The sequence below is a fragment of the Dendrobium catenatum genome, unplaced genomic scaffold (assembly GCF_001605985.2).
Source record: "Dendrobium catenatum unplaced genomic scaffold, ASM160598v2 fragScaff_scaffold_1076, whole genome shotgun sequence".
In the NCBI taxonomy this organism is placed as follows: Eukaryota; Viridiplantae; Streptophyta; class Magnoliopsida; order Asparagales; family Orchidaceae; genus Dendrobium; species Dendrobium catenatum.
In genome coordinates this window covers 121,544-138,041 of record NW_021319538.1, presented here as the reverse complement: position 1 = coordinate 138,041, position 16,498 = coordinate 121,544, and the positions used below count along the sequence as shown (strand labels likewise).

Genomic DNA, 16,498 nt, shown 5'->3' with positions numbered 1-16,498 from the left:
TGAGCCTCATAGCTCACCAGAACTTTCTTCTGGCTGTTGTTACAGGAAAGGGAAAAGAGAAGATTGACGCAAGCTAATTTATGCAAGTGTTTCTTCTTTTCATGTTAGGATACCTTTTGTTAGTAAGTTTAATTTCCAAGGTATGAAAGCAAATTAGACATGTATTACTTTGAAATTATTTGGTTTTCCTTAGTGGCTCTGTACTGGGTTTTGGATGAAACTTGGAAAATTGGTACATGCTTCCTTTATAGTATTAGATGAAGTTTATATGATCTTTTATATGAAGTCTTAATGTAATTAAATCATAATGAGATATTTAGTGATGGAAATGTATGTTTATTCTTGTTACACTCTATCTTACTGTTAAGGGGTACTGTGGGGTGTTACATTAGCCCTGCTTGAGTTCAGTTGCCTTGAACCTAAAAAAATTTTCCGATGTAGTGCCCCGGCACTGTGTACCCAAGCATTGCATAGTTTGGTGGAAAAAGAAGAGAGCAGAGCACTGTGACGCTCCAAACCTCGACGTTGCAGCGCTTCCAGGGGAGCTACTCTTACTGTTAAGGGGTACTGTGGGGTGTTACATTAGCCCTGCTTGAGTTCAGTTGCCTTGAACCTAAAAAAATTTTCCGATGTAGTGCCCCGGCACTGTGTACCCAAGCATTGCATAGTTTGGTGGAAAAAGAAGAGAGCAGAGCACTGTGACGCTCCAAACCTCGATGTTGCAGCGCTTCCAGGGGAGCTACAATGCTCCAGAACCCAATGTTGCGGCGCTGTCGTGCAAGCAAAAGTCAGAAAATGGGAGCGACTCAACTTTTCAATAGACAAAAAGATGATTTTCAATCCACCAAACAACGCAACCTTCAAGTGAAGCAAGAAAAATAGGGAAAAACTGCTCAGCTTGACCCGAAGCACCGCGACACTAAGGTGTAAAGCGCTGCGTTACTCCACTTTCTATTTTTAAAGTTCACACTACAGCATTGAGGTTTGGAGTGCCGCAACGCTCTTCTCTCTGTCTCCAACCAAGCCTAGAGTGCTACAGCGCTCTAGCATACAAAGCTATGGCGACTGCACAGGGAAAAATTCCTTGACCTCAAATGATAGTATTTAGGTTCGAGACAACAATACAAACCGATTGATTGATACAATCAGATTCCACACAAAACTAACAAGGGTATCTCACTCAGAAGGATTAGCTGCTTGATAACCTTAATATTCCTTTTTAAACCCCCAATGGACTCAATCATAATGGTTACGATAGTTCATAGAAATTAAGCAATTTTAAATTAATCAAAGCAAAAACTTAATAAAAATAAATCAACAATAACAAGCCTTTATCCCATTACGTGAGATCGGCTACATGAGTTCTTTTAATCAAAATAAACCACCAAAGGAATAATCACAAACACATAGGAAATATCACTAAGAATCAATATAGCTTCGGAAAATCTCCTCAGACATGATTATAATTAGATTTCTACTATGGCTACAATAGAACATTAAATAACCAAATTAATCAAGGTCCTATTAGAAAACCACTAGATGGGCTCCAAGTGAATTCGTCAACACTCTGGTCAAAACCCTGATGTTGTTTTTTACCTGTAGTAAAGTTCAATAATGGGGGGCCAGGGCATGACCAAAACAAAAGTCTCTAGAATTCAACTTACAAAATCACATGTGAAAGTTGATCTAGATGCACAAATTATACTCACCACTTAAAGGTACAAAATCAAGTTAACAGTCTCACACTCCTTAAGACAGTTCAACCAATGGTTGACATCATATTAGGGGTCAGTCAAATCATAGGGAAGATGAAATTTCTCGACACTTCACGATTAGGGATAGATTAATTCCTCGAGATTCATTCTAATGCACATTCACTCTGCATCATAGAATTGAAAAACACAATGTTTAATAGCTTGCCAATACCAAACACACTTCCCTGACAAAATTGGCCTAAAACATCATCCACTAACCGATGAGGACATCAGCAGGAGATTCTAGCACATTTATCAGAGGAGGATTCGTAGATCTATGGCTATGATTAGGAGTCTTTATTTGTGAAACATTTTATAAATTTCTTTTATTTATATTTTAGTTTTACAATTGTACCCCTGAGTGAGATTAGTTCGTATTATAGCCTAGAGGGCAATTTAATCTTTGTGTCTTTTTTCCTTGAGGCCTATATATGAAGGCTCTAGCTTTTGTATTAGGATGATGATTGATTAATGAAAAAAATTTGCTACCTGCTAATTCCCTTGAGTGTTGAGAACTCTAGAGAAAGGTGAAGTCCCTAGGTGAGGCAAAATATCTCACGCTAGCCGCAGGAAGAGTCTGGGCTCGCGGTTTCTTTCCCCTACCTTTCTTCCCCTTTTTTTCTTTCCAAGCCACTGGCTTCCTCCCCTTCTCCACCTCAAACAGCCGGGCATCCCTCCTCCCCTTCTCCACCTCAAACAGCCGGGCATCCCTCCTCCCACACCACCGGCCACCCTTCTCTTATCCAAACCACCGGCCCTACCCACCACCCACCAGCCCAAATCAACCCAAAACCCCCTAGCTATGCCCCTCCATAGCCGTCGGCCCATCCCTAGCCCAACCCTAGCCATCGATCAAGCCAAACCACCAATCCCCTTGGTTCCAATTTCAAATCGCCCTTTAATACTTCCCTAATTGAGAGCATTCTAATTAGAAAAGTCCCGTAATTCAAATTCTAATGAATTTGAATTTCAAAAACTTTCCAAATTAATATAAACCTATTTTTGGAAGTTCCCCTAATCACTACAATCTAAAATTAATTTGGATTTAATTCCAATTCCACTTTCAATGCATGTGGCCACATACATTGTATGTGGACACTTATCCCTTCCCTCCTTTGGCCGGCCCCCCTATCTCCCTCTCTCTTAATTAATGCCCTCCCACTATTGCTCTCAATCAAAGCCCCTCTCATCAAGGTGTGCCACCCAACCTATCCCCAATTAGAGGATATTCAAATTTCGAATTATTCCCTCCTTCCCCACCTTGAAATCTAAAATTAAATTTTAGATTTTTAGAATTTGTTTAGCTCCCCAAACTAAACCTTAAAATTAGAAATTAAGGCTAGCCTCTCTCCTAGCCTTGGCCAACCACCCAAATCCCTCCCTCCTCCCTTCCATCTCTTCTCCTTTGCTTCATACACCAACCAAGGAAGTAGATACACAACCCCTTGGCCTACTTCCCAATGAATGGCCGATCCTGAATAAGATTATGACTTCGTCTACGATTATCAAGGACAAGTAGGTGTGTGGAGATCACCCTTCTTTGACATCAATTGGGAGATTGATCAGTCTGTTGAAGACTACGTCAACCGGATCTTCTTCTCATTGAATACCGCTCTCGACGAACATCGGCATCCCGTCCAGTGGCAAATCCTCCATCATTCACCGACCTCCTTCCCGGTTAACTTTTCCTTGGACAAAACTGTAAGAGCCTTCTGTATTTTGGTAGCATTGTTATTGTTGCACAAATTATTCTTCCACTAAAGCCCTCAAGAGTATAAGTGAGAAAAACTCAAGGTGATTGCTCTAACTGTTAATTGGTGAATTTTTATTACTTGTGCATCTAGCTTTTTCTTTAATTTTGATGCTATTTTAATTGCCCTTCTAATCTATTTTGTAACCACATGACAAAGCAAAACTACAACTAAGATATCCTAAAATCTAATTTTGTGGAACATTAATTTTAAATTGGTGAGCTTAACAAATTTTATTAAATTCCTGCAATTCCTTTATGTTCCACATCACTAACAACTACACAAGATCAAGATGATTTTTCAAACTTAAAAATTAACTACATGAGGCACTCAGAATCCTATGCAAGTATGTCAAAGACAATCAAATATTCAACATAGTTTATTGCTGCAATTACATGAATAGGTAATATCATGATCATCAATCAATATTAGAGGAATACTAGGGAGAATGCAAAATTAAACCATCCCATTGTTTTAGTTAAGGGCCATTTGATCTGCTGAAAAAGGAATGCAAAATATTCTAAATCTAGGAGATTTAAAAATTTAAGTATTTGGTTTAATGAAAAAAAAAAGAATATAAATAAAGTTTTGGTGAATTCCTTTTTTACTTCCTAGTTCATTTTTTTATCATTTTATGTATTCTAATTTTAATCGAATTCCAAAAACATTGCAAGCTGACTTCAATGTCACTGCCAATCTCCACTAACGGCCATTGGACGTTGTACGTCACCGCCTACCTGTCAACATCCAATAGTAGCCCGCCCATTGCCATTCACAAGTCACCACTATTATTGAGCTTTACACTACATTTCTTGTACTTCATGCTAAACAAAAACAAAGTAATCATCTTTATTTTTTCTACACTCGTCCAAGCAACTCCAAACATTTCAAATACATTATATTCTATTTTACTCTGCATTCCTTTTTAGCAAACCAAGCATCCCCTTAATATAAAGCTTTTCTTAGACGAACATAATATGAAGAACTTATTTTAGCATACTCATACCATAAAATAATTGACTTAAAGATGGTCAACAAGAGAAAAATATTATAGAACATGGTAGATAAAGAAACCATCAACTTACTTATAAGTAGTTGATATGTAATTTTAATGAGGATAAATTGATAATTATGAGTTAATAGTACTAGAAGATCAAGTAATAACTAGGTATAATCAGTTTAATATCCTAAACCATATATAGCATAATGGTCATGTACATTATTAGAATTGAAGTTAGGTTGATTAAGATGGAGGATGATCACCACGTATATCCTTTGCTCCCACCTTTCAAAATGGGTAGTGGACTTGGTCATTCCATTTCTCTTGGTCAAATATCACCATCACCATCCTCACACGCCACTCGAAGTGGGCCAAAGAATATATATATATATATATATATATATATATATATATACTATGGGAGAATACATTTAAAGATTAAGTCTACAAAAGTAAAATTAGATGAATTATGGAATTGGTTGATAAAGAAACTATTGATAGATAGTTATAAATACCAAAGAGAATGTTAATATTGATATGTGACAAGATTAGGAAAATCAATACAAAAATGATTAATAAAAAGTACCGTAGGAGTAGCACCTATTGAAGACAGAATGGTAAAAAATAGGCATATATGGTTTAGTTATGCAAATGGAGTGTAAAAAGTGTACTAATAAGATGAATAGCTAAACTTAACGTAAAAAAATTAGGAAGAAAAATTGGCAGACCAAAGATAACATAGAAAGAAATTGTGCAAAAAAAAAGAAGAAGAAGAATTTAGATTTAACACTTAAGTAGCACTATAAAAATCTATAAGAATGAACAGATAATAAGAATTCATAAAGTTGACCATGAAATTTGGATAAGACTAATGATGATGAAATTAGCCCATAAATAATAGATCTATGTATACTTACCTCATTATAATAAATTGTTTTAGATTTAATTAAATTAGCCCTCTTCCAACAGCTAATGACAATACACTTTAATATTTTCCTATTTCAACAACAGGGGAAGAAGAAAGGCTAGAGATGAGCCACTCTGTATTTTCAGGTAGTTTAAAAGCTTTTCTTACAACAACATAGTAAAGTCGAAGGCTTTATTTAGGGTGCCAAACCACAAAAATCTCAATTCAAAGAATGGTAGACTAGAGAGGAAGTTTGCAGAAATGGTTAATAAAAATTAAAATCATCAAGAACATAAAATTGATAGCAACCAATCCACTCAAACTCTATACAATGCATCAGACATGGTAAATTCAAAATGTCCTTTGAAAACTAATATGCTTTCTTCTGTTTATTGTCTACTTTAAAATCTATGATATTTTGAGTCTAAAACAAATTACCAAGGTATCACGTTACAGTCAAGTTACCATGCTATTTTCATGCTCTCTATTGCTAGAAAGTCAAAAATAAAATAATTACATTATGTAAAAAAAATTCAAGGAAATTTATAAAGAAATTTACCAGTTCTCCAACTCTGACAATAACGTAAGGATCACTACTAATAAAATCTCGAATAGCCAGCCTCTTCCCTTCGACAATGATGACTTTTAAAAGTCCAATGCTTTCCCCCATGAATGGCTTACAATACCTAAAGAATGAATTTCAGCTTATAAATTGATCAATATGTTTATCAAATAAAATTTCCAATTTTTCAAGAGGAACATCAACCACTCTTTGTATTTTCTTTTTCCCAAGAGTTCAATTTTAAGAGCCAGATTATTAAAAAAAAAAAAAAAGCAAAATCATCGGGAACGTGAATCTACAAATAATAATTAGAAAAAACAACAACACGAGTACTTAAAAACTAATCAATAGCAAAGAAAAAACATTATAAGAACGAAAAACTAATAAAACATCCAAAAGATAAAGAATTGCAAAATTCAACGAATAGGGCTTGAAATCGAACAACCAGCTAAAACTCCTTAGGCATCGCATACTAAGCGGAAAGAAAAGACCAACATAACGTATTCTACTGTCTCGCCTCAAAGGAAGCTCAACACAATGGAGCAAGTCACAGGGACAATGACATAGTGCTGTCAGAGCCAATAAACCAAAGAAACGCTAAAACAATAAAGAAAAATATCTAAGATTGAGATCTTATTCACCGTCAGTTCGTCAAAAAAGAATATCACAGTGGAGAATAGCTTCTCAAACTGCTCTAAGACTGCGGAGAACTGATGCAGCAGGTCCGGAGCTTCGGTGGATTTAGGTCGCCTATGGACAAACAGAGGTTGAAGGGGGGAGTGTTTCGGGGATTCTGGTTAAATGTGTAGGTTCTTTGTGTCTCCACCTGTTCGACTGGTGATAGCCGGTGAGTAGTGGATACGTGTAACTGACACGGGCCACATCGCAACAAGTGTGTGGAGTTGGACTGATTTTAATTTACTCAATCCGAATCTAATCATATTCTAAAAATAAGTGATAAATTCAAATCCGGATCTACGTCCACCACCCAGAATACTAAATCCTCTTCCCTGCCTAAGGATATCACATCTCCCAATAAGTTTGATGTTCTTAATCTAGAGGAAGAACAAAATCACCAAATTGAAGTCTTAGGGGGCATAGATGGGAAGCAGGGCTATACTGCCAGTGGTCAATCTAAGGCCTCGGAGAAGGTTAAACAGACACAAGCTAGTGTGGTTTCGAAAAAACCTACAAGGGGGAAGAGAACAAAAAACTCCAGCCTCACCTAAACATTTAATGTTTTTTCCACCCATGGCGGCGTGGAATATCAGGGGTTTTAATCACCCTGATAAAGTATTGTGATGTAAGCGACTTATTAAATCCTTCAAGTTAGACTTGGTTTGCATATTGGAAAACAGGATAAATTCTCAATCTTTACTTGATCCTTTTTTTTAATCTTCTCACTCTCTTTTTGTAAATGAAGCAAGCTGTCATAATTTTGTTTTATCTTCTTTGGGTCGGATATGGGTCAAGTGGAATGCATTTAAACTCAACTTCAAGCCTACTTTTATCTCGGCCCAGGTTATTAATGGGACTATTTGGGTTGCTAATCAACCTCTGCTTCAGCTATCTGCTATATATGCTTCTAACAACTCTCTTGACCGTAAGGAGTTGCGGGATTCAATGGTTCAGTTGGCTCCTGCAACTGACTTCCCTTGGGCATTAATTGGAGATTTCAATTGCTGTCGGTATGCTTCTGAAAAATTTGGGGGTACTTCTATTACTCAATCTGCATTGTTAGACTTCAACAATATGATGTTTAGTAATAGTCTCGTGGATTTACATTCTGTTGGCTTTAAGTATACTTGGTTCAATCAGCGCACTATTAATCCTATTCATATCAAACTTGATCGTGTTTTAGTGAATGAGGGTTGGATGAATACTTTCACTGAATCTTACTGCTCTTTTCAAAGTCCCTCGTGCTCGGACCACTGTCCTATCATTTTACACACTTGTATGAATGTTCAGGTGCATCACCGCTTTCTTTTCAAAAATTACTGGGCTAAATTAGACAAATACTGGGTTCTTCTTCTGGAGGTTTTTTCTAAACCTTGTTTTGGGAACCCTATCTCTCATTTCAGTAATACCTTGAAGCAGCTAAAATGTGCGGTTAAACATGATGTTTGGTCTTCTTCCACTTGTATCTCTAGGCATTTGGATGTTTTGAATGCTAAACAAGCTGACCTGATGGTTAAGTTACAGGAAGAACCTAATAATTTGGTTCTTAATCTCTATTTCAAGGAGATCTCTGCGGAGTTAGCTAATTTCAATTCTATGCTAGCCTCTTAGATTATTCAGAGGGCTAAAGTGAATTGATTAGGAATTTGGAGGAAGATTTAAAGTTTTTATTTGCTAAAATTAGAACTATAAGAGGTTGTTCTAATTCTGTGGTTAATTTATTAGCTAACAATCCTGCCTCTACTAGACCTGATGTGGTAAATTCCTTAATTCAGTATTTTCAAGGTCTTTATAATCTCCCTTCTCCTCCCAATTTGGCTATGGATTGCTTCCCCTATGGGGTTTTGCTACCTCAAACTGATGCTCTCCGTCTAACCTCTTTAGTGCTGGATGAGGAAGTTAAAATGACTGTTTTCTCGGGTTCCTCAAATTCAGCCCTTGCGCCGGATGGGTTCAATTTCTTTTTTTATAAATCAACTTGGCATATTATTGACCCTTATGTTTGTAGGGAAATTAGATCTTTTTTTCAAAAATGTTATATGCCCAAGGGTGTTAAAGCTACAGCTCTAGCTATTATTCTCAAACACAAGAATGCTACTGCTATTTCAGATTATAGACCTATTACTCTATGTAATGCACTTTACAAAATCATAGCAAAGGTGCTTGCTGAAAGACTGAAGCCAGTTTTGAACTTGATTGTCATGAATAATCAAGCGGGTTTTGTCAAATCTAAAGTCTCCACTAACAACATTTTTCTTGCTAGTGATATTCTCTATTCTGCTGGTAAGAGAAGGGGTGGCAATATTTTTTGTGCTAAATTGGACATCAAAAAAGGCTTTTGACTCTGTTTGCCATGAATTCTTGCTAGCTAGGCTTTTACAAAAAGGTTTTCCTAACCTTTTTGTTAATTGGATTAAAGTCTGTATAAGTGAGGTTAATTTTTCTATTATGCTTAATGGTGCTCTCGAGTGCTACTTTTCTTCTTCTGCAGGGCTTAGACAGGGTTGCCCTCTCAGTCCCTATCTCTTCTGCCTAGTGATGGATGCTTTTTCCAATCTCCTGGAGAGTAGAGGTTTTAGAGGCATTTCGTTTGATAATTACTCTCTTTCTCATTTGCTTTATGCTGATGATGTGTTAATTTTTGGGGAGGCCACTATTGAGAATTGTAATAAGTTGGCTATCATTCTAAGGGACTTTGCTAATACTACGGGGCTTCATGTTAACTATGATAAAAGTGTCATCATATTTCCTAAAAATCATAGGAATGTTCAGGATATATGCCAAGCTCTATCAATTCACAACATTGTCAACAAAATCACTTATCTTGGCATCCCATTATCTTTCTATAAACTGAAAATTGAGGATTATCTGCCTCTTATGGACAGTGTCAATAAGAAAATGAATGGTTGAAAGGCCAACCTGTTGTCTTGCAATACATCAAATTCACTATTAAGAATACCATTGCGTACTGGATAAGGGTTTCCACTTTACCTAAATCTGATTACAAATTCATCAAAAAACCAGTTCTAGGTTTGTGTTTTTTGGTGATTCTATGATTGCTAAAATACTTCATATGGTGTCTTGGGATAAAATTTGTTTGCCTAAAAACAAGGGTGGTCTGGGCATCCCCTCCATCATTGCTTTACAATTTGCTTATAATTGCTATGTTATTTTTAGGATGTATAATTGTTCCTCCCCTCTTTCCTATTGACTTCTCTGTCATTATAAATCCCCTTGGATGCCCCCTCCGGTTTTTGCTTCTAAACTATGGAAAACTATATATAAGACTGCTGTGGAAGTCAAACATTGCTTCAATTTCAAAATCACCTAGAATGCTCCTATTTCATTGAAATGGGACCATTGGTGTCACAATGTCACCATCTCTAAGTATTTAGGGGGCTCACTTGTGGATAATTGTCCAGATTTTTCCTTGAAAGATTTAATTTCTGGCTCTCAGTGGGTTTTTCCTGAGATCTTTCCTTTGAATTTGAGAAATTTGATTGTTGGGTTTAATGCTATCGGGGAAGCTGGACCTTGTCTGCTTTGGAAAAACCAGAGTAATTATAAATTCAAAAGTTTCATTGAGGAATTCTATTCTGAATTTCAGAACTGCTCTTGGCATAAAATGGTTTGGGCTAAAAGAAACATCATTAAGCATTCAGTTTTTGTTTGGTTGGCTTTAGTTGGTGGACTAAAAACTGTTGATGCTCTTCAATTACGTAATATTATGATTCCGGGAACTTGCAATCTGTACCATTCCTTTAATGAAATAGTTTCTCATCTATTTTTTGAATGTTCTTATACATTCTCTATTCTCACTGCTTTAATTCCTGGATTGCAAAGTTTTTTTTTTAGGCCTACCATTATGCAGGTATTTGAATGGTTAAAAGGTAATTATAAAGGCAATAAGAATGTTAAAAACTTCTTTTTTGTGATCATTTGTTGTGTTATTTATCATATTTGGAAAGAGCGGAATAGTAAAAGATTTGGGAATTCTTTTAACTATCATACTATGTTGTTGTACAACATTAGAAGAAACATTTCTGAGAAAACTGATAAATGGGATAATTCACTGGATTTATTGGAATTACTATAAGGCAGCTGGCTTCTTCTTGCCTGGCTCAGTCTTTTTCACTTCCCAGACGCTGCTATCGATTACAAAAGCCTTACCTGGACGATAATGAAGCTCCCGTTTTTGGTTCCCTTGGATGGTCTACGGGCAACCAGGGAACATTGACTGTTCTGTGCCTTCTTTTGTTATATCTGAGTCCATATTTTGATAGGCTTGGGAGCTCCTTTTTGCGGTATCAGTTCTACAAGTCTTTCTGCCAGTTTTGTCATTGTGGCTACTTGTATTTTTTCTTAGATGTTGAGTAGATCCATTTCTTTTACTATTTTTTTTACAGTTTTGGCTGATAGTTTGTAATATGTTTTCATTTGTTATGCAGCCTTTTTTATGCTGATAAGGTTTTGTTGACTGCTACTGGTAAGTTATGGTAGCTATCAATTTCTTTATGTATTCATTTTGTTTGATTGAAATGAGCTTTGGCCCCAACTTGACCCAAAAAAAATCCGGATCTAGCCCATTCCAAACAGGGGTCGACCTGACCCGAGCACAAAGGGGTCGCGGTCGTGCGACCATGAGGGGAGGTCACGATGTCGGTGCAAGCACGGGCAGGATCAAGCTTTTATGCGGGAGATATTGGGTAAGTTCTTGGTTGAGTTCGAGTTTTTTGGGTTGACTCAAACCCAATTTGGATTTACAATCGAGTCAGAAATTGACACTTGAACTTGACCCGTTTCCCACACAGGTTGACTCGAACCTGAAAATTTCAGGTAGGATTTTTGGGTCGTGTCGAACATTAACACAACTATAGATTATTAAGTTAACATAGTTAGAGGTGACTTAATAACGAGCTCATGAAGCTGGATTACCCATAGAAATTCCAGCCGCCCCCATCGCTTTTTGGCCCCTTCCCCTTCTTGCTCTAGCCTTGCGGTAGGGCCCACCCCTTTCCAAAAAACCACTTTTTCCTTGCATCTTGGATTTGACTGATTTCCATCTTTTATCAATCTCCTCACCCAACAACATCGCCCAGTTCTTCGACACTAATATCCTATGATGCACCGACATGGCCACGTCGACACGGACACGACACGGAACACTGCATTTTTAAAAAATATAGGAACGGGTGCGGCGTGGACATGGCATAATAATTTTTAATATAATATATAAAAATTAAGACGACATTATATTAAAAATGACAAGCAATAATAAATCAATTTCATGATAACTTGTTTAGCTTATAACATAAAAATGTTTAGTACAAAATATCTAGTACAATCACAAAAATATAAGCAAAAAATTATTTAGTATAACATGAAGGTCCAACTACTCAATAGAGGGAATGATAGAATTAGATTAGGAGGTTGATCTTTGGCCTTCAATATCATCATCATTGAATATCATTGCTTCAAAATCTGGTTCATCTAGAGAAAGATTTGCAACCTCCAATAATCCCATATCATCAAGGCACTCGAACCCATCTCCAACAACATCCCACATCTTATTATCACATGTCATATAAAGTGGGGTTTTCCTTCATAGAAGACGAAGATTTATATTCCTCCTAAATCATAATGGATATTCTCTATTTGAACTACTATCCTTCAATATATAAATCATAATTGATATGAAATAAAATCAAAATATCTCAATAATAAGACAACATTGGTGTAAGCAAAAATCAGGGGGAACCCCTGATTTTTGCTTAACAAAAGAAAAGACTCTACTATGTAATAGAAGAGACACAAATAACACAAATAAAGACACAAATAATATCATTTTATAAAAACTATTACAACTTGGACACTTACAAACTTGACTCAAACAAGATACCCTAAACTTGCTTACTTTGAGAAGAGGGATACATGTGGAGTGGCACTTGCGGAGAGACGAAAGAGGTTAGAAGCCAAGACGAAGGTTGGATAGAGCTCGCAAGATTTCTGGAGGGGATGAGAAAGAAGGTGGATAAAGCTCGCAAGCTTTTCTAATGAAACCCGCAGGTTTACATTTCCAAAATTCATTCACATAACTTAACTTTAAAACATTACAAAACCTCTCATATATATAGGTATGATAAGGGAATACAAATAGACACATAAATCAATTTCTACAAGAACCCAAACCACTACAGGAAAAACGTCATTTTCCGGCGACCATTTCCGACGGAAAAATGACCAAAATACGTCGGAAATTAGCATTTCCGGCAGAATTTTTTCCTCCGCTTACATGCGAGTCGGAAAATGACTTCCGGCTTTAAAAAATGCGACGGAAATATTTCCGGCGCATTTCCGACGAAAAATTCGCCGGAAATTATTTGCGGCGATTTGTTTTTGCGCCGGAAAAAAAAATTGAAAAATAAAATGTGCAGACAGCCAACGGGCCCGGCCCAAGCAGCTCGGTCGCAGCCCCCTCCAGCGAACGCAGAGCCCGCCGCCGCCGCCGCCCCTTAACCGCCGGGCAGCCCGCCCGCCCGCGGTTCAACCAAACGACTCAAGCTAGCCCCGCCCGTGCGGCCCACCGTGGAAGCCAAAGAGCCAAGGCATGGGAAAACAAACCATCTTGGAATTCCAAAGGTCATTTTGGAATTCCAAGAAACAAACTTTAATTAAGACATAAAAATTACATTTAATTAAAAGATAACTATGAACTAAATTGTTAGCTAATAATGAGCTAACCATTAGTTCAATAAATGAACTGAAGATCAGCTCATAAATGAGCAAAAATTTCAGCTCAAATTTGATTGAGCTTGTAGACTCAAGGAAAGCAAAAAATTAATTTATTTTGGGCTTGAATTGACGCCCCCTTTGTCTACATCAAACATGAATACAATAATATACTGGTCTGTCGGGGGTCCAAGGGGGCGCTACCCCTGGTTGGGTTCGACCTGCCAGGGTAAGAGTAATTTTGAAATTCTGCTTGCTTTTAAAGTTCGTAAGTTATTTGTATGGAAAGATTTCGAGCGGTACCGAGCATGTATCAAGCGGTACCGAGCATGTATCGAGCGGTACCGAGCATGTACTAAGCGGTACTAAGCATGTACTGAGCGATACCAAGCATGTACTGAGCAGTACCGAGCTTGTACCTAGCGGTATCGAGCTTGTATCTAACAGTACCGAGCATGTACATTAGCTTTTTTTGTTATGTTTTAAAAAACAATAATTAATATTTCATGCGTCGAGAGTCAGGCGTTGATACCATCTTCAGTCACTGAGAGAGGAGATGAAATATCTTCACTACCAAAAAGAAATTAAAATGAGAATATTCGATGATTGGGTATTAAGTGCGGACGTTGATTTGGTATTGTGGATGAAATAATAAATTTAGTTTAAATACCGCAAAATACAATAAATTATATTTAAAAAAATTCATAAAATATTTAAGATACGTGTGTCGAACACGCGTGTCCAATTTGCATTTAATATTGTTTAATCAAACACGTTTTCGACGTGTCCGACAAGTGTCGGAGGAGTGTCGGACGAGTGTCGTGTCGGACACGGTGTCGTACACTGCACGCCTCTTTGAGGAGAAGTGTCGGTGCATCATAACTAATATCTCTTCTAAAGCCCTTTAAGGGGCATTTTCGCTCATGGGGTACTCCATTGGAAAATGACCTTTTTATGGTTCTTTGCTTGATGAAATCAAGAGAACTTGCTCTCTCAAAGGTGTAATGCCTCATAATCTAATTTGAATAAATCATTTATTTATCTTTTAATAAATAACAACCAGAGATATCCAATATCATCTATCATTAATAAATAGAAAAATAGATTTTATAATTCAAAATATTAATCTACACATCTGTTTTCATTCCCAAAAATTATATATAATACCTAAGATCTATACAATCATCATATATCTATCATGTCTATGGTCTTGGACAAAGGTGGGTGAAATTTATCTGATTATGTCAGCTTTGGTTGATGATGCTACCAATAATATTAGTCTGATTAAAGTCATTACAAGTTATATAAGACAAACAATGATAGTATTTTAATGTTAAGCATCAGACCGTAGAATTCAACTAAGAGATTTTGTATGTATGAAGCTTAGGTCGATGAAAGGCATTAACAGGTTTTATAAGGAAGGAAAGTTGAATCCAAGGTACGTTAAGCCTTTTGAAGTGGTTGAAAGGATTAAGAAATTTACATACATGTTAAAGTTTACAGGATCACATGTATGAGATTCATAATACATTCCACATGTCACTTCTAATAAAATAAGTTTCTAATTATGAAAACAGGATATCTGCTAAAAATATTGAGATACGTTCGAATTTGAGATATAGGAAAAAATCATAGAGGGCTTTAGCCTATGATGTCAGAAAATTAAGAAAAAAATCTGAGATATAGGCGGTGGTCCAGCGAAGGTGAGTATCTTAGGTGGTGGTCCGGCGAAGCTCCAACGGTGGTCCAGTGAAACTCCAGCGGTGGACCGACGGTGGTCCGGCAAAACTCCGGCGGTGGTCGAGGAGGAGCTTCTTCCTTCTCTTCATTCTCTTCTTCCTTATCTTCTCTTCTTGCTTGGGTCCCTTTTCAAGAGAAATGAGGTAAATAGGTGAGAAATCAGGGGTAAATGTGGAATGGTTGGATGGACGGCCGATGTTGAATCTCTTGATTGTGTATCGCTCATTAGACATTTGGAAGTCTTAATGATTTCGGAATTCGACGATCTTGGGCTCGTTGGATTCGTCTCGTTGAGCCGCTCGATTTGATTATAAACATCATATTTGGAAACCGTTTGGTAACTCAAACAGTGGTACAAACTTTCCAACAGTGCTTCAGGTTCTTGATTTGGACCTGTTTGGGCTCAGATTGGGTTGAATTTGGTGTCGTTGGATTCATATTACCGAGACGCTAAGTTCGACTATAAGTTTGCTGAAATCGGAGTTCGTATGGTCCCAATTTTAATTTTGGAAGTTTCCAACTTGATTTTGCATCGAGATTCGTGCCCGATCAAGATAATTTTTTAACGACGTATCAATCTTGATCTATTTGTGATATGAAATATGAGTTTTGAAATTTCGGAGATGATATTTTTCGAGGAGGGGAGAGTTGTCACATCACTAAGTTTAGCATTTGGTTCAACATATTCTAATCCGGATTAATAAGGATAAATAATTATGTTTTGAATTATTTTGTATGTTTTTGAGAATGATATGTGTATATGAAAAGTATATGCATGTGTTTTCGACTGAATTCCAAGGGTTTGAATGCATATTAGAAAAATCTTAAGTTTTTCTTAGAGCACCTTAGCGCTGAAGTCTTAGAAAAAATCTATCTTTAATTTAGCGCTCTGGTGCATAGCGTGCGAGGCAGCGTTGTGAATCCTAATGGGTGGCACTGTGGAGTGCCATAGTGCGAGAGAAAATTTTAATATTAAAAATATCTAAATTCACTATTCCATTCAATTGAGCGCCACAGTCGTGTAAGAGGGAGGAGAGGAATTTTGGAGAGAGAAACTCCAATATTTGGCTGCTTTGGGTCATTTTTAGTTATTGGCTCAGTTCTAGAAGTTGTCCAGATCGAAGTAGATCACACTATGTATATCTCAATTTTAAAAAATAGAGAGATTTCTCAAATTTTCTAATTAAAATTTTATTTTCATTATCGAAGAATAAGGATAATTTTGTACTGGTAAAAATTTTACTGCATAACTTTATATACGTTATAGATATTGAGATTTTGAATATTTGAAAATTTTATACTAGGATTTTGAAATTTATGCAATTTTTATTGAATATAAATAATATTGCTTCTAAAAAATAGCATTGTAGTATGATT

The 16,498-nt window shown here is 36.7% G+C and overlaps 1 protein-coding gene and 1 long non-coding RNA gene across 3 annotated transcripts in view; one reads left to right on the top strand and one right to left on the bottom strand.

Annotated features, from left to right (window-relative positions):
* Nucleotides 1-353, top strand: part of LOC114580525 — a 6,472-nt gene extending 6,119 nt beyond the window's left edge. Inside the window, exon 2 of the long non-coding RNA XR_003701973.1 lies at nt 46-353. This is a non-coding gene — a long non-coding RNA (uncharacterized LOC114580525). The remainder of the gene's footprint in view (nt 1-45) is intronic.
* LOC110094550 (protein C2-DOMAIN ABA-RELATED 11) overlaps nt 1-6,746 on the bottom strand; it is a 14,632-nt gene extending 7,886 nt beyond the window's left edge. The window contains exons 1-2 of one of the 2 annotated variants that reach the window (XM_028698365.1): nt 6,616-6,746; nt 5,972-6,099 (exon numbers count right to left, since the gene is read on the bottom strand). In XM_028698365.1, coding sequence (XP_028554198.1) covers nt 5,972-6,082 — 111 coding nt within the window. In that variant the 5' untranslated portion in view covers nt 6,083-6,099; nt 6,616-6,746. The other variant, XM_020819812.2, reaches the window with a different exon arrangement.
* Between the last annotated feature and the right edge of the window lie 9,752 nt (nt 6,747-16,498).